We start from the raw sequence: 27,148 nt of genomic DNA on the forward strand, positions 1-27,148 counted from the left end.
GTGTACATTGAGCCATCAGAAAACAAATGTTTCACTACCTCACGCTTACTCAAAAAAATCCGTATTTCGGAATATTCCGTATTTCGGAATATTTGGATATGGGATACTCAACCTGTATTACAGATACAGTATATCATGGCTCCGTGTCTGCCGTAGTGCGCCTGTCGAGTCCTGCCTATCACAGTGTCTGGGACGTGCGTGCGTGTGAGACACGTACATGCCCCGTTCACTGCTATGGGAGTATCTCTGTGCATGTTTGCAATGGAGCCACATTAGATGTACATCTGTTTGTCAAATCCAACATTCACAATAATGCTGAGAACACACTATGCAATATATAGTTAAGTACTGTATATCGGCTCGTGAGTACACCTGATACAGCATGTCTGTAAATAGTGTTGGTTGCAGACATATTGTGTCAGCCCAGCAGCATTGTAGATACTACAGTATTATAGCTTGCAGATATATCAGTACATCTGCTTTTATATACGGGCAACTGACTGTCTTACTTGTTATGCCGGCCACAAGAACCACCAACAATGACATCACAACTGGGTGGGCATTTAAATTTGTGAAGTATGGCCAGACACATTGTGCAGCTGATTGGTAAGTGTGTGTGCGTCTGTCAGCCGGTGACACCATTGGCCAAGTGTGTACCCAGATTAAGCCATGCAGAACGGATCTACACAACAGTGAAGGAGCATAGTAAGAGAATTAGACTCACTTACATAAACTAGTACAGGCTGCTCACCAGCATTTTTGCAACTGTGACATGTCCCCGATAATAAATATTATATTGATCAAAGAGGAATGGGAAGACTACGAACACCTGCCATAAACTATTTCTTCTGGGTGATAATTTTAGCTAAGTGGATTCAATAAACCTGTAAATTCCTCTTTTTCAATAAAAACAATAATGCCTAGGTTCGAGCTACTGGCAGAAAAATTATCAATTGCGTTTGGCAAACATTTATTTTATTTCATTGTAGCTAACATGAAAAAAGTTACATTTTAGGAACATTACAAAAAGTCTTACATACATTTGTATGTGTTTTTCAAAATATTTTCATTAAAAATAGGAAGTGTTACATACTACTAAATGCAAATACAGGTTGAGTATCCCATATCCAAATATTCCGAAATACGGAATATTCTGAAATATGGACTTTTTTGAGTGAGACTGAGATAGTGAAACCTCAGTGTTCTGATGGCTCAATGTACACAAACTTTGTTTGATACACAAAGTTATTAAAATATTGTATTAAATGACTTCATGCTGTGTGTATAAGGTGTATATGAAATATAAATGAATTGTGTGTATGTTCACAAACTTTGTTTAATGCACAAAGTTATTAAAAATATTGGCTAAAATTACCTTCAGGCTGTGTGTATAAGGTGTATATGAAATATAAACGCATTCTGCACTTAGACTTGGGTCCCATCGCCATGATATCTCATTATGGTATGCAATTATTCCAAAATACGGAAAAATTCAATATCCAAAATTCTTCTGGTCCCAAGCATTTTGGATATGGGATACTCAACCTGTATAAGATTATTACTAACCATTTACAATAATAATAATAATAATAATAATAATAATCATCATCATAATCATAATAATATGGTTTTCCTGCTACATATCCTAAGTCCCCAAAAAAATCCAAAAATAGCACATCTCATTTGTATATAAATGAAAAAGGGGAGAAAAAGGGAAATAAAATCTAATATAACTCACCTTCTCCGGGTCATTAATGCAGCTCATATCTGAGGAATTAGCACTGCTTTTAGCCATATCTTTCAATTGAGGAAAATCCAGAGACTTCATATAACTGAAATCTTGCTGCTCGGGGGCTGGGGGAAAGTTAGTCTGGTAACATTGTCCTTGGGTCCCTGGAGGGACCATCCTGACCTCCATGTACTTTAAGGTTCCATCTGTGTTCAGGTAAAGAGCCGGCTGATACTGATCTGTGTAGGATTTGGATAGGGACCCACTAAGAAAGCAGCAGCTGCTGCTGTAATCATAACTTTCTTTCCTCAGACATCTCACCAGTAATATAATGAATGTAACAAGTGACACTAAGCTGATGGCCACTAGGGAAATAATTAAATACAAAGTCATATCTGCTGGGGGTTTGGAATTAGTGATAAAATTACCAGATTTGGGGGTTTCTAGTACAACCTCGTCTGCTATAGTAATAAGTACAGTGACTGTCGCTGATAAAGGAGGATTCCCATGGTCACTGATAGAGATGAGAAGTTGTAGTTCTGTATATTCAGTGTCCTGAAATCCTCGTAGAGTTCTGACCTCTCCTGTATACTTAGAAACGTGATACAGCAAGGAATTGGCAGCGTCAATGAGACTAAAGACTAACCAGGCATTGTGACCAGAGTCCAGATCCACAGCAGAGAGTTTTGTTACCAAATAACCAGCACTTGTAGATTTTGGAATCCTCTCTTGAACAATGAGATCATCAGAGTGTTCTGGATACAGTAAGGTGGGGGTGTTGTCGTTTATATCCAAAATGAAGATAAAAACGGGGACCATGGAAAATAATTTTGGAGATCCAGAGTCTTCTACTTTTATGGTGATTTGTAAAACCTGGATGTGCTCATAGTCAAAGGAACGCTGAGCATATATATTACCATTATTAGAATTAATGTAAACATAAGAAGATATAGAGGAACCATCTATCTGGCTCTCAGTTATAGAGTAAACTAGATCAGAGTTATCACCCTCATCTAGATCTATAGCAGATACTGTACATAGGAGAGTACCTGGGTCACTGTTCTCCTTAATAAAAGCATTATAAGTAGACTGTGTAAATGTTGGTGCATTATCATTAATATCTGTGACACTGAGAATAACAGTTATCTTACTGTACAGAGGAGGAGACCCTAAATCAGAGGCAGTCAGCTCTATAGTGTATTGGGATAATTTCTCTCTGTCCAGATTCCCATCTGTGACCAATGAGTAACGATTTTTATTTGGTCTGATTTTAAAAGGCAGATTAGGTGACATATCCAGCTGTATTTCTCCATTCTTTCCAGAATCCTTGTCCCTCACATTGATAAATCCGACAACAGTTCCTAGTGGTGCATTTTCTGGAATATCATTTGTCACTGTGGTAAATGTAATTTCTGGGGAATTGTCATTTACATCTTCTACTTCTATTTGCACTAAGCAGTTCCCTTCCATTCTGGGAATCCCTTTGTCTACTGCCTTAATAGATAATTCATAAAAATTTTTTTTTTCAAAATCCACATTCCCATTACTAGAAATCTTTCCACTATCTTCATCCAAAGCAAATAACTCTCTGGCAGATTCAGATGTATGATCATCAAAATAAAACTGAATTTCTCCATTTGCTCCATCATCCAGATCTGTCGCATTTAACGTTAATAAAAGAGTTTTTAAAGGGAGATTTTCCTTTAAACTGATTTTATAAACTGATTGATTAAAGATCGGTTCATTATCATTAATATCTAATACATGTATTGTTATGTGACAGGACCCTGATCTGGCCGGCTCCCCACCATCAGTAGCTGTGAGAATCAGATTATGCTCTTGTTTTTCCTCCCTATCTAATGTCTTCTCTAATATCAGCTGAGGAATGAGAGTCCCGTCCTTACGAGTCTTCACAGATAAAGAAAAATAAGGATTTGTGTTTAATGTATACTGACTAACACTGTTATCACCAACATCTAAATCCTTTGCAATTTCTAAGGCAAACCGAGCACCAGGATTTGTTACTAATTCATTAATCTCAATAGTGCGATTATTAGATAAGAATGTCGGAGAGTTATCATTTATATCCAGAATCTCTATTTCTAGACTGAAAAGCTCCAAAGGATTTTCAGCAGCTGCCTCCACATGCAGCAAACAGCTCAGACTAGAACCACAGAGGGTCTCTCTGTCTATCCTGCTATTCACAATCAATCCTCCATTTGCCTTATTTACTGCAAAATATTTGTGATCATTGTCAGATGTTAAATGTAACCTGCGCTGAGAGAGATCTACACGTTTTATACCCAGATCCTGAGCTACGTTTCCTACCAATGTCCCTGGCTCAGACTCCTCAGCAATAGAATAACGAATCTGCCCAGAGACCCAGCCCCAGCTACAAAGAAGAAAGGAAAACACTACTTGCCATTTCCAACACAGAGAACGGATTCTGTTGTCCATATCTCACTGATTTGCTTGAATTTTGCCACATAAACCCTTTGTAATCCCAATATTGTGTAGTTTATAAATTAATTATGCCATGCTCGCACATCCATAAGACAAATATATCCACGGGAATCTTATCCAAGCAGCAGCTCTTCTTTGTGTGTGAGAGGAAGAATGGGAGGGTTATGGGAGGGTTATTCACTGAGCCAGGGGGAGGGGAGTACAGAGCTAACATAAGCAGAGCTACTTGTCTAGCTAAATATAAAGATGGGTTGACAAGACTGCCATCTTCTGGTTAATAGAAGTTTTTGCAGCTACAATAAGGAAATAAATTAGAAATTGTGTTCAGAACAAAATCATACATATATGTTATCTGCACATGTGAATGTGTGAGGCTGTTTCTGTGTAGTACTATATATTGGAATCCTTCGTCATGCTTTAGTTTTCCTGAAATTAATGCAAAAATGCTTTAAATAAGTTCAAAGTTAATAATTATGTGGCAGCAAAAAGAATCAACATGAATTATATTTTGTGACTTTTTTTGCAATTACTGTACACATACAGTGCCTTGCTAAAGTATTCACCACCTTGGTTTTTTTTACCTATTTTTTTACATTACAACCTGTAATTAAAAAAAATGGAATCTGAATTTTATGTGATGGATCTGCACAAAATAGTCTAAGTTGGTGATGTGAAATGAGAAACATTTATATAAAAACTATTTTTTTTTAAATAAAACTATGAAAATTGCCATGTGTGTATATGTATCCACCCCCTTTGCTATGAAGCCCCTCAAGAGTTCTGGTGCAACCAATTACCTTCAGAGATCACATAATTAGTGAAATGAAGTCCACTTGTGTGCAATCTAAGTGTCACATGATCTGTCAGTATAAGCACACCTTTTCTGAAAGGCCCCAGAGGCTGCAACACTACTAAGCAAGAGGCATCACACCATGAAGACCAAGGAGCTCTCCAAACAAGTCAGGTACAAAGTTGTTGAGAAGTACAAGTCAGGGTTGGGTTATAAAAAAATATCCAAATCTTTGATGATCCCCCGGAGCACCATCAAATCCATCATCTTCAAATGGAAGGAACATGGTACCACAACAAACCTGCCAAGAGAGGGCCGGCCACCAAAACTCACAGATATACTGTATATAGACAAATTCTACACAGCTTCCCTTAAAATACACGTTATTAGCAGAATGTTTACATACATTTCCAGATTATAAAGGTATAACCTCAGCACAGTGTTCTGATAGTACCTGCTGTTCCTCATTATCTTACAGGACAAAACAAAGTACAGCAAGAAGTATTATTTCAATGTAAGACTTATCAAGCATTGAATTTATGTTTAACTGTTTTAAAATGTCTGTGGTTGTCAGGGAGACTAAAACTGCATCCCTCTGTTTGTCAATCAATTATCAGGACAGGATTCTACGGGGATTAAATCATTATCTAGGTTCTACCTATACCACCAACCACTGGGCCCTGTCTGGTCATAATACCATGTTAAGAACATACAATACTTCACCGTAGTGAGCTGATGGTCAGGAACACACTTCATACCTGATGTGGAATGCTAGTGTTTTGGTTCCCCAAGAAGTGACTCTCAATCTCCCACCTATGTCTAGGATGCAGATATGTTTTTTGACTACCCTCAAAAAACAGTCTCTGGTACCCCGCACAACCTCTTGCTGCCACCATTCTCTTTTCACAGGTCAGAGAGAACCTAACTTTCTCAATAATTCACAATTTTAGTATACTCTGATATATGGTAGTCAGGGGTCAACAATTCTCATACTAGCACTCAAAGGGTTAAATACTTTGTAGACTAAGTTTCAATAGCTAACAAGGTGTAAGCAATCTGACTAGCAATCCTTATTTCAGAACAGGCTAATGAGTTACACAGAGCATAATGGAAACACTTATTAAATGTATAAGTAGCATAGAGCTAAAAAACCATACGTTACAACAAGACGTAGAATAAGTTTGCAAAAATACAAATTTAGAATAAAAAATATAGCTTGCAGTATAATCTGGCTGCGGACGATGAAGAAATAGTCATTAGATTTATCTATCAAAGTCTTACAATTTGCTCTCTTATCCATAGGGCTTATAAACCTTTACCTCTGTGTGAACCACTCAGAAAAGTAGTCCAGATGCTTATGTGGGGGAAGAAATTTCACCTATGTGTGAATTATTCTGTCCAAAAATAATTGAAATCCTTTTTTTAGCCTAACTATAACTTTTCCCTGATAGTTCACAGAAACATAATTCCAACATCACTATATGCATCATAGCCTCCCACACATTGTTATGGAATTTATAAGCTTCCATACAGAATATAACATACAGATATGTCCTCACACACTGTCACTTCAGTCACGCTAAATGGCCCCCCCTGGCTCATGGTCCTGGCCGAGCATCTTTTTCACTCAAAACGTACATCTTATTTACAATAATTAAAACATTTGGAAGCAACAAAATTGCTCTGTGAGATTACACTAATCAATATGATATGCAACATTTATACATCTGTGTGCGACTGAGTCTGAATCTTTATACAAAGTGCTGTGATTCAGCGGCCGTGTCTTCTCACACAATGTTCCATTGTTTTTTATCTGCGACTTTGTATGAGATGAATATAAATTTCTGATCAGTTTAAGTGGCAGGCCAGTATCTCTACTACATTTTAAGTGGTGTTTCACTGATTCTGTGATGCAAATAAGATGGTACGCTACACCTCTGTTGGCTCAGTCATGCTGGGCTTCTTGCTCCACATGGGGTATAGACATTAAGCTAGCCATACACCTAAAGATTTATTGTTCAATTTGGCTGGTTGAAATAAAAATCTGGTAATGGATGAGAGCAAATGACAATTGACCATTTGCTCCCAAACACTGGAAAACAGACAAATATGGTCAATCAGACAAATTGATTAAATCCATTTGATTTAAACAATTTGTCTGTATGACCATTTTTGTCAGTTTTATGGCATTTTGGAGCAAATGGTCAATTGTAATTTTCTCTCATCCATTACCAGATTTTCATTCTGACCAGCCTGATCTGACAATAGATCTTTAGGTGTACGGCCAGCTTTAGATGTATGAGGGAAAATTTGTAGGTTCTCTACGCAGGAGTTAATCATAATTTGCATACGTTATACATTTTGTTTATTTCTTGTATTTACACATAAATTGGTCACCAAATTTCCCTAATCCTCAACTATAAAGATGTATGCTTTGAAGATTCATATTTTTCTTTGATAAGTGGTTTGGACACTTTCCCTCAGTCACATTTTCTTACTCCATTGTCATAGATTACAGCAGTTTTTTCCAAACTCTGCTATTACGGTCTAGGTTTTAAGTATATCCAGGTTTGTGCACAAATGGTATAATCAAACTGACTGAGGTACTAATTTAGTCACCTGTGTTAAAGCATTGATATCCTTAAAACTTGGACTGTAATGATGGATTTTGTGAATCTCTGCACTTGAAGCAATAGATTTGAAGTTCACCGGTTTGTGCTGTATGGCTAATAGTTACAAACATGCTATACTAATTACCTGGACATTTTTCTCCTTTGAAATAGTTACTTAGTGCAGGGTGTCAATTGAATGAAAATACTAACATAGTAACATAGTTTCTGAGGTTGAAAAATGAAAATTTTTCCATCGAGATCAATCTGTTAGTGATCTCCTACACTTTAATATTTTTAAACTAATTTTAACTGTGGTGAATGTTTAGCCGTTATGTCTATTCATCTTCTTTTTTTTTTTTTTTTACTGGTCAACATTTAGTAATATTGTGAGATTCAAATTCTTTGGTTACAACTATGTTCCATTTAACTCTTAAAATTAAGATATACGTTTCTATTTGAAACATGCTAGCCATAAAAAAAATTATGTCCAATCAGGTCCAATCATTTTATGAATATAATCATATATAAATCAACTGTCACCATCAGGTCTCTCCTACTACAATTAGTATTATACATCTGGTCTCATCTAGACTCATTCCTATCAGATGTACCTTAGCATGTGAACACCAAATAAAAGGTTCTTGCATGACAAAACAGGCTGTAGACATGTATAGTTGTCAGATTGTAAATAAAAGCACCAGTGTGAGAAAGAATAAGAATACTTCACAGCCACCACCCCATATCTCAGACAAGGAATTTCCGTAAACCAAGGCTTTTACATAAAAACTTATTAGAATAACAAGTTAAAAGTATTTTCTAATCATTATGTGCTCCTTATATTCATACAAGATTATTTGAAAAGGCAATACATAACCTTGTACTTTTTGTAATATTAAATAGAATTGCATGACCAGTAATTGTCACAATTTATCGAAAATATTCATATGTACTGTATATCTTAACACATACCCAAAACTTTTAAAAATTTCCATGGAAGTGAATGAGAAGAGTAAGAAAGGACATTTCTAATGTTGTCTTACCTTATCTGGATCACTAAGACAGTTGGCGGTAATATCGCTGCCTTTAGCCATGTCATTTAACTGAGGGGAATCCAGAGACTTCATATAACTGAAATCTTGCTGTTCGGGGGCTGGGGGAAAGTTAGTCTGGTAACATTGTCCTTGGGTTCCCGGAGGAACCATCCTGACCTCCATGTACTTTAAGGTTCCATCTGTGTTCAGGTAAAGAGCCGGCTGATACTGATCTGTGTAGGGTTTGGATTGGGATCCACTAAGAAAGCAGCAGCTGCTGCTGTAATCATAACTTTCTTTCCTCAGACATCTCACCAGTAATATAATGAATGTAACCAGTGACACTAAGCTGATGGCCACTAGGGAAATGATTAAATACAAAGTCATATCTGCAGAGGGTTTGGAATTAGTGATAAAATTACCATATTTGGGGGTTTCTACTACAACCTCATCTGCTATAGTAATAAGTACAGTGACTGTCGCTGATAAAGGAGGATTCCCATGGTCACTGATAGAGATGAGAAGTTGTTGCTCTGTATTTTCTGTGTCCTGAATTCCTCGTACAGTTCTGATCTCTCCTGTATACTTAGACACGTGATACAACAAGGAATTGGCAGCATCAATTAAGGTAAAGACTAACCAGGCATTGTGACCAGAATCCAGATCCATGGCAGACAATTTTGTCACTAAATAACCAGCAGTTGTGGATTTTGGAATCCTCTCTTGTACAATGAGATCATCAGAGTGTTCTGGATACAGCAAGGTGGGGGAGTTGTCATTTGTATCCAAAATGAAGATAAAGACAAGGACAGTCGAAAATAACTTTGGAGATCCAGAATCTTCTACTTTTATGGTGATTTGTAAAACCTGTATGTGCTCATAGTCAAAGGAACGCTGAGCATATATATTACCATTATTAGAGTTAATGTAAACATAAGAAGATACAGAGGAACCATCTATCTGGATCTCAGCTATAGAATAAACCAGATCAGAGTTATCACCCTCATCTAGATCTATAGCAGATACTGTACATAGGAGAGTACCTGGGTCACTGTTCTCCTTAATAAAAGCATTATAATTAGACTGTGTAAATGTTTGTGCATTATCATTAATATCTGAGACACTGAGAATAACAGTTGTCTTACTGTACAGAGGGGGAGACCCTAAATCAGAGGCTGTCAGCTCAATAGTGTATTGGGATATTTTCTCTCTGTCCAGATTCCCATCTGTCACCAATGAGTACCGATTTTTATGTGGTCTGATTTTAAAAGGCAGATTAGGTGACATATCCAGCTGTATTTCTCCATTCTTTCCAGAATCCTTGTCTCTCATATTAATAAATCCAACAACAGTTCCTAGTGGTGCATTTTCTGGAATTTCATTTGTCACTGTGGTAAATGTAATTTCTGGGGAATTATCATTTACATCTTCTATTTCCACATGCACTAAGCAGTTTCCTTCCAATCTGGGAATTCCTTTGTCTACTGCCTTAATAGATAATTCATAAAAATTTGATTCTTCAAAATCCACAATCCCATTACTATAAATCTCTCCACTGTTTTCATCCAAAGCAAATAATTTTCTGGCAGATTTAAATGTGTTTTTATCAAAGAAGTACTGGATTTCTCCATTTGTACCATCATCCGGATCTTTTGCATTTAATGTTAACAGAACAGTTTTTAAAGGGAGATTTTCCTTTGCACTGATTTTATAAACTGACTGATTAAAGACTGGTGCATTATCATTAATATCTAATACATGTATTTTTATGTGATAGGACCCTGATCTGGCCGGCTCCCCACCATCAGTAGCTGTGAGAATCAGATTATGCTCTTGTTTATCTTCTCTGTCTAATGTCTTCTCTAATATCAGCTGAGGAATGAGAGTTCCATCCTTATGAGTCTTCACAGACAAAGAAAAATAAGGATTTGTATTTAATGTATACTGACTGACACCATTATCACCAACATCTAAATCCTCTGCAATCTCTAAGGCAAAACGAGCACCAGGACTTGCTAATAATTCAGAAATTTCAATAGTGTGATTATTAGATAAGAAAGTCGGGGAGTTATCATTTATATCCAGAATCTCTATTTCTAGACTGAAAAGCTCCAAAGGATTTTCAGCAGCTGCCTCCAAATGCAGCAAACAGCTCAGACTAGAACCACACAGGGTCTCTTTATCAATCCTGCTATTCACAATCAATCCTCCATTTGCCTTATTTACTGCAAAATATTTGTGATCATTGTCAGATGTTAAATGTAACCTGCGCTGAGAGAGATCTGCACGTTTTATACCCAGATCCTGAGCTACGTTTCCTACCAATGTCCCTGGATCAGATTCCTCAGCAATAGAATAACGAATCTGCCCAGAGACCCAGCCCCAGCTACAAAGGAGAAAGGAAAACACTACTTGCCATTTCCAACACTGATAGAAGCCTCTGATGTCCATATCTTAAATAATTCCCTTGATATTTGATATCCTATAGGTCTTGTATTATCCAAAATGCATATAGGTTATGTTTTCATTCTTCCATCCCCCCCAAAAAATCAATCCATCCATGGAAATAAAACATCCACAGGATTCTCATCAGAGCAGCAGCTCTTCTTTGTGTGAGAGGAAAGATGGGAGGGTGATTCACTGAGCCAGGGGGAGGAGAGAGTGGAGCTTATATGAGCAGATCCACTGCTGTAGTCAAAATAAACAACTGGATGACAAGTCTGCCCTCTTCTGGTCAATAGTGATAACTTAATATTCAGCAAGCACAAACATATAAGTAACGGATCCATTTGAGTTTTTTTCCTATATATTTAGAAATAACTTACTCTGCACAAATTAATCTCAGAACACACCTGTGATTAGTTTAATTTATATTGCATTTATTTAGTTTTTACTATTAAATCATCTAAGGATTTACATAAACCATATACTACTCTTTTACCAAAATATTTTTTTTTCTAAAACCTCTTTTTGTTAATAACTTTTTCCTCCACTGAGCCCTGTTGAAATCTTTTTACATACTTACTGTAAATTTTTCATTCATATCCTACCTTCCCCTCTTTCTTCCAAGCACTACATATTATGCATCATCAGTTTTGATGTTATGTGCCATACATTTTTAACATAATGATGTTCCTGTAGGCCAGTACAGCTACTTTATTTTTACTTTGACTCTTTTCCATTTTTTAGATGTTCTTCTGAATGCAATGCATACATCTACTGACAAATAACTAAAAGTCATGATGACAAAAATAATTACAGCTAAGAGATAATAATGTTAGATACTATATGTCATCACAAGTTTTTGAAAGTTATGTTAAATTTTCTACTTTATGTATAATTATGTTTTATAAATATTGTCAAAGATCTGTAAAGTATCTGATAGTGAAACAAAATAAAAAAGAAGTTTTATTTCTAACTTACCAATTAAAAATGTATACTACTCTATGGGAATACAATTCATTGCATGTAGAGATGAACAACAGTAAAGTAATCCACGAATTGGTCCTGATTTGCCATGTAAATTTCCCATAATGAATAATTAATACAATAACAGTAAAAAAAGTGTTAATGTACTGTGAGTGTATAAGAAGAAGGAATTGGTAAACTTTCAGATATTCTTGGAATATTCAGACACAGCACTGTATAGCTTTATAGCTTATAAAATAGCTTACATACAAATAGACATGTGAGCATGTATTCACATTGTTTTTAAGTATGTTGCATGTTAAGTACTGTATAACAATGTAAACAGATAATTATGCAGCAATTATATATGATGCTACTAAAGCACAATGGCATTGTTCTCATTCAAAGGGAAAATAGAGAGTACAGGTAGCTGGTCACAGAGGACCACTTGTGGAAAAGGTGATATGTGCTTCTCATACTTCAGCATAAAGATAGCCACATATTATTTCCTTATACTACACATTAAATATTTCTGAAGATTGATAAAATTTTTATGTCCGATACAAAATAACAGGATAAACTACTTATATGCTTAATGACTTGTAAAAACAAAGTTATGCAATACCTCAATTATTACATTTTACACATATGACCATTGTTCAAAATTGTAAATTCATATTAGAGAACTAATTCATTTAGGAAATAAATAAGAAACCAATAATAAAAAAATAAAGCCCAATCAAAGTTATTGTGATATTTTTCAGCAAAGTCTAAAATATCTCTTAGCCCCCAAAGTGGTTGCATATTTCCTTCATGTAGAAGAATCAGATAATGTTATAACATCAGAGAGCCTGCATGAGGAATTTCCATTAACCAAGCAGTAGTACTGTATATCATTACAGTTATATAATCAAGCCAACAAGAGGGTATCATCATCTATCATGGACTAGCATCACATATTCACTACCTGAGTATACTGTGCTCTCTAACAATAATAAGATGATCAAAGAGTTTAAATGACAAAAGGTTGTCAGATTTTGGAGAACTCTTTCTGAAACAATCCTGTATGTTATCTTGATTGGAGAGACTTTCTAAAAGAGATGTTGAAACTGTTTGAGCAGGTTCAAAATTCAGTGATGTAAGACAATCAATGGCCACAAACTTGTCAATAGTTTCTCTGTGAAGTCAGGTCACTTTGTTTCTCCCTCATCTTAAAATAGCTGGAATTTGAAAACAAGTGACCAAAATATAGCACATGTGCTAAAAGAACATCTAAAATGAGCATAATCATAATGAGTCTTCTTAAGAACTTCTTTAAAATTTTTCCAAATTTTGATTTGACATGTTGAATACAGTTTCAACATTTCTACTCCCTAGTGTTTTAGCTCGTTTTTCCTGCAGCACCATTTTATACAAGCACATTAAAGGCCACCTATAGCACTACCAACAAGGGGGTAAATTTACTAAGATGGGAGTTCTATTTAAGATGGGAAGTTGCCCATAGCAACCAATTAGATTCCAGGTTTTATCTTCTAGAAGGTGCTAGATAAATGAGAAGTACAATCTGATTGGTTGCTAAATAGAACTCCCATCTTAGTAATTTTACCCTTAGGTCTAAGAAGGAGTTTCCGTACAGGTCTATTGAAGTTATAGACTGTCCCTGTCATTCAGCACTGAGAGTTAAAGCAAGACTGAAATAACTGCACTTTCTTGGTGGAAGCCTAGTTTAAAAAAGGGTTGAATAGGTTCTGGTCAGGAGGGCTGCATATTAAATACAACTGTTCTAAATTAAGTTTTATATCAACACATAAAGGTTCTTTAAATTAGAATTTATATTTTTTCATACTGTAGATACTACAGCTGTAAACAATCATACTGTGTCAAAGTAAAGTATTTTGCATAGTATTTTTAATAAAATAGAAAAGCATATATATAGAGTACTTAGACTATACTAAAAAAATTGAATTCCACATTTTCCAAATTCAACCTAGGAGACAGCAAATGGTACAACAAGCTCCTGAGAAATATACAGTACTTTGGGATTTATTATCATGAGTTTATATTTTACTGTGTTGTAAAACAAAGAGGTCCATGCACTGTACCTAGAAACATATTTCCCATTAGATTGGACAGTTGCCCTTCAGGTGGGGTCTCTCACAAGAATACACATGGTAATGATATAATCTCTACCACATGGCCTGTGACCCCACTCCCCCTTGACTCCCAGTGACAGTACGAGCTATTACTAATAATGCAGCAGAGGTCAGTGCTGCTTTATGTTTGAAAAAACCTACATTGCATCTAGAGAAATGCATCAACACAGAGTATAAGTAATAATTAAAACTCTTATTTTTTGTTTCTTGGACCAGCAACATTTTATAAATCCAGGACTATACCAACATATTATTTAAGGAACTGTGGGTTATGGCTTGAGCACAATAAGTTTATTGTTGATATATGATTTATGTGGTGTGGACTGGGGCTGTTGATATTTGATTAAGCTCTGTCAAGTTCATCTCTGTTTGGTGGAGTACTTTAAGACTCTTTAAATTACTTATTCAATAATAACTAATTGGCAGTACATTGCTGAAAGTTTACATACAATTATACACTCTAAAGAGTGTCAGTGACTATATAAGATCTATACCTGGAGATACTAAGGGGTAAATTTACTAAAATGGGAGTTCTATTTGAGATGGGATGTTGCCCATAGCAACCAATCAGATTTTAGGTTTTATCTTCTAGAAGGTGCTAGATAAATAAGAAGTAGAATCTGATTGGTTGCTATGGGCAACATCCCATCTTAAATAGAACTCCCATTTTAGTAAATTTACCCCTAAGTGTTAAAAAGATTTAAATATTTGGAATACATCTACAGCATAACCCGTATTACAGATTGTGTTTTATCTTTATTATATTGTATGTTGTTGCTTTCTGGATCCCAAGAATCCATTAACATTTCCAATATTTTTTTATGTGATTTTAATAGATAATATAACTATTATATATATATGTGTGTGTGTGTGTCTATCGTAATGCTATTTTATTTTCATAGCTTCCATTAAAACATATCAGCAGTCTTTGTTTTGCAGAAATGTCAGATACAACATTCAGCCTAAACCATGCAGAATAGGACTATATGGTAATGTCTGAGCATAGTAAGAACATTTTCATAAACTAATACAGTTTGCTTATCTGAAATTTTAAAGCTTTGACGTAACCCTAATAATGTTCATTATATTGATCACAGAAGAATGGGTAGACTATTTACCATTTTTGCCAGTTAATATTCTTTGCAACGGAGACTCTACAAACCTGTAAAATCAGTTTTATCAAAAGAAAAAAGCATAATATGTAGGAACTTTGCCAAAAAATAAGTACTATAAATAACATAATAAATTGGAACTAAGTTTTTAAGAATATTTATGTTTTCAGTTACAACTAAAGTAAAAAAAAATATTTTAGCAAAAGTGTTACTCATTCTGTATACATTTTTAAAAATATTGTAAGTAAAAAAAATGATTGGAATTCATCAATACAATACTGTGCAGCACATGGACTATTTATATATTACTAAAAGTGAATTTACAGTAAGATTATAATTAAAAAATAAAATAAAAATAATATGGATTTTTTGTTACATACCATAAATCATAAAATTCCAAGCACACCATGCTTAATATACATATAAATGAATGCTAAAACATAAAATCTAATATAACTCACCTTGTCTGGGTCATTCATATCTGAGGAATTATCACTGCTTTTAGCCATATTTTTAATCTGGTGAAAATCCAGAGACTTCATATAACTGAAATCTTGCTGCTCGGGGGCTGGGGGAAAGTTAGTCTGATAACATTGTCCTTGGGTCCCCGGAGGGACCATCCTGACCTCCATGTACTTTAAGGTTCCGTCTGTGTTCAGGTAAAGAGCCGGCTGATACTGATCTGTGTAGGGTTTAGATTGGGATTCACTAAGAAAGCAGCAGCTGCTGCTGTAATCATAACTTTCTTTCCTCAGACATCTCACCAGTAATATAATGAATGTAACCAGTGACACTAAGCTGATGGCCACTAGGGAAATAATTAAATACAAAGTCATATCTGATGGGGGTTTGGAATTAGTGATAAAATTACCAGATTTGGGGGTTTCTACTACAACCTCATCTGCTATATTAATAAGTACAGTGACTGTCGCTGATAAAGGAGGATTCCCATGGTCACTGATAGAGATGAGTAGTTGTTGCTCTGTACTTTCTGTGTCCTGAAATCCTCGTACAGTTCTGACCTCTCCTGTATACTTAGACACGTGAAACAACAAGGAATTGGCAGCATCAATGAGACTAAAGACTAACCAGGCATTGTGACCAGAGTCCAGATCCACGGCAGAGAGTTTTGTCACCAAATAACCAGCACTTGTAGATTTTGGAATCCTCTCTTGTACAATGAGATCCTCAGAGTGTTCTGGATACATCAAGGTGGGGGAATTGTCATTTGTATCCAAAATGAAAATGAAGACAGGGATAGTGGAAAATAACTTTGGAGATCCAGAATCTTCCACATTTATGGTGATTTGTAAAACCTGAATATGCTCATAGTCAAAGGAACGCTGAGCATATATATTACCATTATTAGAATTAATGTAAACATAAGAAGATACAGAGGAACCATCTATCTGGATCTCAGCTATAGAATAAACCAGATCAGAGTTATCACCCTCATCTAGATCTATAGCAGATACTGTACATAGGAGAGTACCTGGGTCACTGTTCTCCTTAATAAAAGCATTATAATTAGACTGTATAAATGTTGGTGCATTATCATTAATATCTGAGACACTGAGAATAACAGTTATTTTACTATACAGAGGAGGAGACCCTAAATCAGAGGCAGTCAGTTCAATAATGTACTGGGATATTTTCTCTCTGTCCAGATTCCCATCTGTGACCAATGAGTAGCGATTTTTATTAGCTCTGATTTTAAAAGGCATATTAGGTGACATATCCAGCTGTATTTCTCCATTCTTTCCAGAATCCTTGTCTCTCACATTAATATATCCAACAACAGTTCCTAGTGGTGCATTTTCTGGAATTTTATTTATCACTGTGGTAAAAGTAATTTCTGGGGAATTGTCATTTACATCTTCTATTTCCACCTGAACTAGACATTTCCCTTCTAGTTTGGGAGTTCCTTTGTCTACTGCCTTAATAGATAATTCAAAGGAATTAAATTCTTCAAAATCCACAATCCCATTACTATAAATCTCTCCACTGTCTTCATTTAAAACAAATAACTCTCTGGCAGATTCAGACGTATGATCATCAAAATAAAACTGAATTTCCCCATTTGCACCATCATCCAGATCTATCGCATTTAATTTTAAAAGAACAGTTTTCATGGGAAGATTTTCTTTTATACTGATTTTATAAACTAATTGATTACAAGCTGGGGGATTATCATTAATATCTAATACATATATTGTTATGTGACAGGACCCTGATCTGGTCGGCTCCCCACCATCAGTAGCTGTGAGAATTAGATTATGTTCTTGTTTTTCTTCCCTGTCTAATGTCTTCTCTAATATCAGCTGAGGAATCAGAGTTCCATCCTTCCGTGTCTTCACAGATAAAGAAAAATAAGGATTTGTATTTAATGTATACTGACTGACACCATTGTCACCAACATCTAAATCTTTTGCGATCTCCAAAGCAAACCATGTACCAGGACTTGTTAATAATTCTGTAATCTCAATAGTGCGATTATTAGATAAGAAAGTCGGGGAGTTATCATTAATATCCAGAATCTCAATTTCTAGACTGAAAAGCTCCAAAGGATTTTCAGCAGCTGCCTCCACATGCAGCAAACAGCTCAGACTAGAACCACACAGGGTCTCTCTATCAATCCTGCCAATCAAAATTAATCCTCCATTTTCCCTATTTATAACAAAATACCTTTGGTATTTTTCGGATGTTAAATGTAACCTGCGCTGAGAGAGATCTGCACGTTTTATACCTAGATCCTGAGCTACATTTCCTACCAATGTCCCTGGATCAGACTCCTCAGCAATAGAATAATGAAGCTGTCCAGAGACCCAGCCCCAGCTACAAAGGAGAAAGGAAAACACTACTTGCCATTTCCAACACAGAGAACAGATTCTGTCGTCCATATCTTAAATAATTTTCTTGATAGTGTATGTGATGTCAAATATATCTTGTATAATCCCAAAATCGTGTCATTTATAAATTCATTCTTCCATCCTTCCATAAGAAATAAACACCCACAGGATTCTTTTCCAAGCAGCTCTTCTTTGTGTGTGAGAGGAAAGATGGGAGGGTTATGGGAGGGTGATTCACTGAGCCAAGGGGAGGAGAGTACAGAGCTGATGTTAGCAGATTCACTACCATAACTGAATACTAAGATTGGATGACAATGCTGCCCTCTTCTGGTTTATTGTAGTAATTTCAGATCCAGTGAAACATAATAGAAACTTTATTCAGCAGATAGCCATACAAATGTCATTTATGTATATGTGTTGCTTAATGTACAGTAGTATAATGTTTTATGTTTTTTTATGTTTTCTTTTGTGTGCTAAAATACATGAGGGTTTTTTAAAGCATGCCCAAAGTGATCATTAAATGTAATTTTCAAGCTGAAAAAAAAATCAGCATAAGTGATGTTTTGCTGTATGATGGTTTTATTTTTGCACAAGATTCGTCCAATAACCTGGTTTTGTGTGCCAAGGTGGTGAAAGAATTTGAAGGAAAAAGTGTTAACTAAATGAACATAGACCGTATGTTGGATATTTTTTATAATCTCAGAAGACTGTATAGTATAGAGAGATACACCATAAATAATTACCACATAGTCTATTATAGCACCAACTCATGGTGTGTCTAGTGCTTTTAAGGAAGTACTTGACTATAACAAGCCATTAAAAAAACATAACTCTGCTGCACATGTCAAAAGTGCTGACCCCCTCTCACTGTGTACTCACAGTGACATTATTTTAACAAACTTTATTGGCAACCAGCCAAAGTGACAGAGCTTACTTCATGCTCCTTCAGTGAGGAGAAGCAGTAATTGGCATCTAGAGGTGAGGAAAGAGGCCCTAGAGAAGACACCTAACAGTAAGTGACTTATCTTCTTAGTAACACCTATAATACAAAAGCTAGGCACACACTCAAGACACGACTGTATATACCATCCTACTGCAGATCTGCCAGTAAATTCTACATCTAATCCATGCCTACACATTTATCCAATTTTATAGCAGACCACCAATCTGCATCTGCTGAAAAAATCTGCAGATTTTTTTGTTGTTGTTGCTTGGAGGAAGGATGATTTATTATGTGGTGGGGGAAATTAGGACAATGTTATAGGGCGGGAGAACTATTGATATCATTGTGGCTGAGGATGGATATTTTATCATTAATTAATGCCCCCCCAAAAAATCAGTCCTTTCCCTCCCCACTAACTAGTCCTGGACCTTTTAGCCTGATCTGGTGTAAAATAGGGGGAGAATAGCATGAGGTTCCCTCTATTATCCAACACCCAGCACAAGACTAAACTAACTGGGGTGATAATGATATAGTAGGGGAACAGTGGGGCCCCCTGACATCACATTAACCAGTCCCAAGGGGTGAAATTCTTCAGAAATTGGTGAGCCCCAAAAAATAATAGGTACCTGTCCTGTGAAATAACTAGCCCTAAGCTGAAAGCCCAAGGCTATGCCCCACACCGCCAGTGGTGGTGGTGGTGGGTGCAGGGTTCTGGTATGCTAATATTGTTCTTTACAGGCTGCCTACAGTTCCCAGCAGGCATGTCCCAGCATGCCACCATTTGGAGACCCACAAGTACCAACATGCCCGGATATTAGGTGCCCACTGTAACCTGTAGTCTGCCTGTAAAGAAAATATTAAAATAAAAACAACAAACAGAATACTTAAATAATTTATTCAACACCTTCACCTGGGGGTGGAGGCCTTTAACCTCTTCTGCATGGCCATCATCTCCCCCAGGACTTCCGGCATCTTCATTTGTGTTTTTCACCTGGGGCGGCAGCCTGTAAGCTCTTTTGCATGGACACCCCCCCCCCCCTCAGGGCTTACAGCATTTAAAACTGTGTTCTTTATCTGGTGGCTATGACCTATGACCTGTAAGTTTTTTTGCATGACTGCCACTTCCCCAGGGATGGCAGTGGCATCATAATCTCTGTTTTTCACCTGGGGGTGGCAGCCTATTTTACATGGCCACCATCCACTAGGACTTCCTCCTGCATCCCCTATCCTCAGGAGCTCTTTCTCACTCTTCTTCTGCCATATAACTGACACATACTGCCTTGTGCTGGATAAAATTAGCTGGCACAAGGGGCAGGGTGATGATACTGTATGGTGATCTGGCATCTTAAATTAAAAAAATGTTAAATGTCACCATAGCAAGCATGCTGCCAAACTATGCACTACTGACTGGCAGGGAATGAATCTTCAAGGATCTAGGCCATCTCTGTGCCTGCTATCACCAACAATAAGCCTACTGCCACATCAAGCCAGGTCCCCCAACATCAACAGATGGTGCCAGGATCTCTCTGGATTCCATAGCACCACCATACTGATGGTATGCAGGGCTGTTGATACTGGAGATTGGTCACCTGATTTGGTCTCAGCAGCCTACACACTTGTACTGTAAATTGGTTGACTGGTCGTCTGTCAGGTATCCAGGTTTTAAAGGATGTTTAAACACCAGGAGCCTGACAGGTGACCAGGATCAGGTGTATGGTTCAGTCGGTGGAGGGTACACTCTTGTCCCATGTCAGACAAACTGTTAAGTGCAAAGTCAAACACTGAGGATTGAGCAAGCGCGTACCCAGCTTTAATGTTATGATAGGTGTCTATGGCAGTGCAATATTCTAGTCTGCATTTACTGCTAGCAGGCTGCAAACAGAGAAAATCCCTAGAGTACATATCATATCAAAAACCCCTTATATCCATTTTGTTCATGGACCCCTAAATAAGTATGGTATGTACAGTTCAGTTTGTGTATTGGAAAGTATGAGACACAAACAACACACAATAATTAACAATATTGCTTCAACATATTGTGTAGGAATTTAAAAACAACTTAAATTGATAGGTATTCATAACTTATGTATGACCGAAGCCAGGTGCATAGGAGTGACAAATGTTCAAATCCCAAAAGAAAGTGGGGTTACAAATTGTATGTGTTTCAATATGTTCACACTTCTTTATACTTTAGTACCATATTTAACAATATTTAAATATTCTAATTTACAATAATTATTGTATTATACATAGCTGTTCATTCCTCTTTAGAAGACCATTTCTAGTTCTACCTAATGTACTTATAGTTTTCAAACCTACTTGATTTCAGATTACACAGAAACTAACAACTACATGTACCATTCAGTAAGTAGAGACTATCGGGCGGATTTAGGGGCTAATTCAGACCTGATCGCTGCTGTGCATTTTCGCACAGCGGGCGATCAGGTCTGAACTGCGCATGCGCCGCAGTGCGCATGTGCATGCCAGAGATGCTATCGGCATCTCAGCCCAGTGATTGCCTCTGCCTTACTGACAGGCAGAGGAGTTCGCTGGGCAGGAGGGGGTGGGCTGGTTTGGCCGCCGTTTTGGGGTCTCGCTCTGGGCAACGCAAGTGTGCCTGGACCATGCGGGGGCAGGTGCGGCAGCTGTGTGATGTCACATGCAGCTGCTGCGACCCAGGATGCGACAAGTAGCTCCCTGCCAGTGCGTAGGAGCTGCGCAGGTAAGGAGCTACTTGCCAAGTAGAAAAGCATCGCCGCTTATTTACTTGTGCGGGGGGGGGGGCCTGATATGCGGGGTGGACTAGCCCCATGCTACTGTAGGTGTCCCCCCCGCATGTCAGAGTAAATGATCATAGATGTGCTAAATTTAGCACTTCTACGATCAACTCTGAATTACCCCCTTAATGGCATCTGAGTTTGCCAGAGGTGCGGGATGCCTGCCGATCTTGGATGTTTTTTCATGGTTTTGCCCAGTACGCCATCACATCCCACTGTATGTTTACATAACACCACTTGTGCTGTGTTAATTAATTATTTATTTACACTGAATATACCCCCAGATAACTTTAATTCACAATTTTTCTCCACATGTGTAGTATGGATGAATATCTAGTGAACGGTCTTATTCCCACTGAAGCATTGGAAAAATGATTTCAGTGAATAGTATGATATATAGTAAGCACAGTAAAATGTAATAATAATAATAATAATAATATTTTTATTTATTTATATAGTGCTCGTTATTGAATAGGACTCAAGGCACTTAACAGAATTTACATAATACAGTACAGAAACTATGATAACATAAAAGTTTTTCATAAAATACAGAGAGCATGGAGTTTTAAAGGGACAATTATGGAAATGCTTGAGTAAACAGGAAAGTCTTGAGTTCATGTAAACACAGTAGATGCAGATGAAGCAGCCCTCACCGAGCCCCTGACTATTCACAGGTGGGACTAGTTTGCCACTACGCATGTGCACACTAGCGGCACATGCGAATCGTCCCACCGGCAATCCATAGCAAATGTATTGTGTGATCATGGATGCATTAGTCACATTGCGGCAAAGATGTAGCTGGCTACATTAGTAGGTAAGCAGTCACTGTACAGCTAATGAACCATGGGCCTAAAAGCAAAATGTAAACTGGGGCCACAAAGTCATGCAGCACCACCAGTGCTATGTAGATATTAGAGACATTTTTGCTTTGAATTCTGGTTGTGTAGAAATGTCCTTGAAATTGCTCTAATAATTTCTTTATAACCTGTCCCAATACTTCTGTGGTTGCAAACATAGTATGTGTTATACATATATCAAGCTTGCAGCAGTATGCTTCTGTACCCCTGTGCCCACTGCAGTTGTTAAGCTGTTACTCTTATTGCTAGATCACTATATACAGTGCTTTCATGTGACCTTATTAAATATGCTGAAACTGCATATAAATGATAAAGGATAACATTGCTTTCTTCTCAACACATTGGGCCTAAATCATATTAGTAAGTAAAGCAAAAAAGTAAGCTACTAGACAGAACCATGTTGCATTGCATATGGGGCAGATGTAACATGTGCAGAGAGAGAGATTTGGGTGTGGTGTGTTCAAACTAAAATCTAAATTGCAGTGTAAAAATAAAGCAGCACAGTATTTGTGGGCAATATACCAAAGCAGCCAGTATTTACCCTGCACAGAAACAACCCACCCAAATCTAATCTCTCTGCACATGTTACATCATCCCGACCTGCAGTGCAACATGGTTTAGTCCATTTGCTTGCATTTTGATTTACTTACAAACATGAATCAGGCCAATATATATAATTACATTTTACTGTATAATTTCCATGAAAAAAAATTGCTAATAAGCCATTAATTTAGGAAAAACGCATCAAATTCCTATTGCTGTAATGGGTAGCTAATGCTGTGAAAACATCGCACACTACAGGAGAGGAGAACATAACTGTGCTGTTACATAAAAAATAATGATGCAATATAGTAAATATCCCTTTACATTATAATTTTTAAGATGCAAAATGCAAATTGCACAAAATACACCAATACTTATTACTTCAAAGAAAGAATAAAAAGAACAAATGGAATATTTATGTTTTAACTATTACACCGTAACAAATGTGATGATGCAAATTTGGAGGCTTCAAGATTAAATTCTCAAGAAACCAATTAAAATAAAATATTAACATTAATTATTACATTTTAAAAAGAGACACTCTCACTTTCCTGGAACATAAATTCAGCTCAAAAACAAGATTTAAGATGAAGGAGGAAGGAATCCAGTTAACTGGGTCTGTTGTCACAATGAGAAAAATAGGAATATTTATATTACAGAAAAGTCTGTGAACTCGTATACAACCCCCACAGTGGATATTAAGTTGACAAACAAAAAGAACATTCGGTACCACTTATAGTGCTTCAGACATTGGTTTTCTTACTTATTGAGACATCCATAACTTTACCTACACACTTTTCTATTTATAAATAGTTTATTTACATTGGAAGATCAATTTAAAATTAATTTAACATCATTGTATGCTCAATATAATCACGAAAGGTCAATATAGAATGCAATCCATAAACAACTTTGGCTTTCAAAAAGCAACATGCCAGTTAATTCAACATATATAAAAATACATTCTGCTCCCTGATTCCAAATTAATGAGGACAATGTAGGATGGAAAGTTATAACTCACCTTGTCTTGGTCATTCATGCAGCTCATATCTGAGGAATTTTCGCTGCCTTTAGCCAAATCTTTAAATTGGGAAAAATCCAGAGACTTCATATAACGGAAATCTTGCTGTTCGGGGGCTGGGGGAAAGTTTGTCTGGTAACATTGTCCTTGGGTGCCTGTAGGAACCATCCTGACCTCCATGTACTTTAAGGTTCCGTCTGTGTTCAGGTAAAGAGCCGGCTGATACTGATCTGTGTAGGGTTTGGATTGGGACCCACTAAGAAAGCAGCAGCTGCTGCTGTAATCATAACTTTCTTTCCTCAGACATCTCACCAGTAATATAATGAATGTAACCAGTGACACTAAGCTGATGGCCACTAGGGAAATAATTAAATACAAAGTCATATCTGATGGGGGTTTGGAATTAGTGATAAAATTACCAGATTTGGGTGTTTCTACTACAAGCTCATCTGCTATATTAATAAGTACAGTGACTGTCGCTGATAAAGGAGGATTCCCATGGTCACTCATAGAGATGAGAAGTTGTTGCTCTGTACTTTCTGTGTCCTGAAATCCTCGTACAGTTCTGATCTCTCCTGTATACTTAGACACGTGATACAACAAGGAATTGGCAGCGTCAATGAGACTAAAGACTAACCAGGCATTGTGACCAGAGTCCAGATCCATGGCAGAGAGTTTTGTCACCAAATAACCAGCACTTGTAGATTTTGGAATCCTCTCTTGTACAATGAGATCCTCAGAGTGTTCTGGATACAGCAAGGTGGGGGAGTTGTCATTTGTATCCAAAATGAATATAAAGACAGGGACAGAAGAAAATAACTTTGGAGATCCAGAATCTTCTACTCTTACAGTGAATTGTAAAACCTGGATGTGCTCATAGTCAAAGGAACGCTGAGCATATATATTACCATTATTAGAGTTAATGTAAACATAAGAAGACACAGAGGAACCATCTATCTGGCTCTCAGTTATAGAATAAACCAGATCAGAGTTATCACCCTCATCTAGATCTATAGCAGATACTGTACATAGGAGAGTACCTGGGTCACTGTTCTCCTTAATAAAAGCATTATAAGTAGACTGTGTAAATGTCGGTGCATTATCATTAATATCTGAGACACTGAGAATAACAGTTGTCTTACTGTACAGAGGAGGAGACCCTAAATCAGAGGCTGTCAGCTCAATAGTGTATTGGGATATTTTCTCTCTGTCCAGATTCCCATCTGTGACCAGTGAGTAACGTTTTTTATTTTGCCTGATTTTAAAAGGCAGATTAGTTGACATATCCAGCTGTATTTCTCCATTCTTTCCAGAATCCTTGTCTCTTACATTAATAAATCCGACAACAGTTCCTAGTGGTGCATTTTCTGGAATTTCATTTGTCACTGTGGTAAATGTAATTTCTGGGGAATTATCATTTACATCTTCTATTTCTACATGAATTAAGCAGTTTCCTTCCAGTTTGGGAACTCCTTTGTCTACTGCCTTAATAGATAATTCATAAAAATTTAATTCTTCAAAATCCACAATCCCATTACTATAAATCTCTCCGCTGTCTTCATTTAAAGCAAATAATTTTCTGGCAGATTTATATGTGTAGTCATCAAAGTAAAACTGAATTTCCCCATTTGCACCATCATCCAGATCTGTTGCATTTAATGTTAACAGAACAGTTTTTAAAGGGAGATTTTCCTTTACACTGATTTTATAAACTGATTGGTTAAACACAGGTGCATTATCATTAATATCTAATACATGTATTGTTATGTGACAGGACCCTGATCTGGCCGGCTCCCCACCATCAGTAGCTGTGAGAATCAGATTATGCTCTTGTTTTTCTTCTCTGTCTAATGTCTTCTCTAATATCAGCTGAGGAATGAGAGTTCCGTCCTTACGAGTTTTCACAGATAAAGAAAAATAAGGATTTGTATTTAATGTATACTGACTGACACCATTATCACCAATATCTAAATCCTCTGCAATTTCTATGGTAAACCATGTACCAGCATTTGCTAATAATTCTGTAATTTCAATAGTGCGATTATTAGATAAGAAAGTCGGGGAGTTATCATTTATATCCAGAATCTCTATTTCTAGACTGAAAAGCTCCAAAGGATTTTCAGCAGCTGCCTCCAAATGCAGCAAACAGCTCAGACTAGAACCACAAAGGGTCTCTCTATCAATCCTGCTATTCACAATCAGACCTCCATTTGCCTTATTTACAGCAAAATATTTGTGATCATTTTCAGATGTCAAATGTAACCTGCGCTGAGAGAGATCTGCACGTTTTATACCCAGATCCTGAGCTACATTTCCTACCAATGTCCCTGGCTCAGACTCCTCAGCAATAGAATAATGAATCTGCCCAGAGACCCAGCCCCAGCTACAAAGGAGAAAGGAAAACACTACTTGCCATTTCCAACACTGAAAGCAGCCTCTGTTGTCCATATCTTAAATTAGTTTTCTTTTAAATTGGTGTCCAATAGATCCTGCATTATCCAAAATGCATATAGGTTATGTATTCAATCTTCCATCCCCACAAAAAAAAATTAATCCATCCATAGGAATAAAACATCCACAGGGTTCTCGTTGGAGCAGCAGCTCTTCTTTGTGAGAGGAAAGATGGGAGGGTGATTCACTGAGCCAGGGGGAGGAGAGTGTGTGGCTTATGTGAGAATATTTACTGCTATAGCTAAAATAAATGATTGGATGACAAGACTGCCCTCTTCTGGTCAATAGTTATAATTTCATGTTCAGCAAGCACAAATATATAACTATTGGATCCATTTTAATTTTTCTCCAATATTCTCATAAACAGCTTAATATGCACTATTTTATCTCAGAACATACCACTGATTAT

General features: G+C 36.8%; 1 protein-coding gene across 21 annotated transcripts in view; it reads right to left on the reverse strand.

Moving 5' to 3' along the window:
- The window catches only part of LOC134933410 (protocadherin gamma-C5-like), a 688,451-nt gene that overhangs the window by 241,022 nt on the left and 420,281 nt on the right, over nt 1-27,148 (reverse strand). For 2 of the 21 annotated variants that reach the window (XM_063928575.1, XM_063928567.1), the window contains exon 1: nt 1,739-4,321. The exons of 16 other annotated variants lie outside the window; for them this stretch is intronic. In XM_063928575.1, the coding sequence (XP_063784645.1) occupies nt 1,739-4,186 (2,448 nt within the window). In that variant the 5' untranslated portion in view covers nt 4,187-4,321. Of the gene's footprint in view, nt 1-1,738; nt 4,322-8,634; nt 11,225-15,759; nt 18,315-24,288; nt 26,894-27,148 lie in introns of those variants that run through there. 3 more of the 21 variants (XM_063928565.1, XM_063928588.1, XM_063928581.1) reach the window with 3 other exon arrangements.

This window comes from Pseudophryne corroboree, chromosome 6, assembly GCF_028390025.1.
Source record: "Pseudophryne corroboree isolate aPseCor3 chromosome 6, aPseCor3.hap2, whole genome shotgun sequence".
NCBI classification, from domain to species: Eukaryota; Metazoa; Chordata; class Amphibia; order Anura; family Myobatrachidae; genus Pseudophryne; species Pseudophryne corroboree.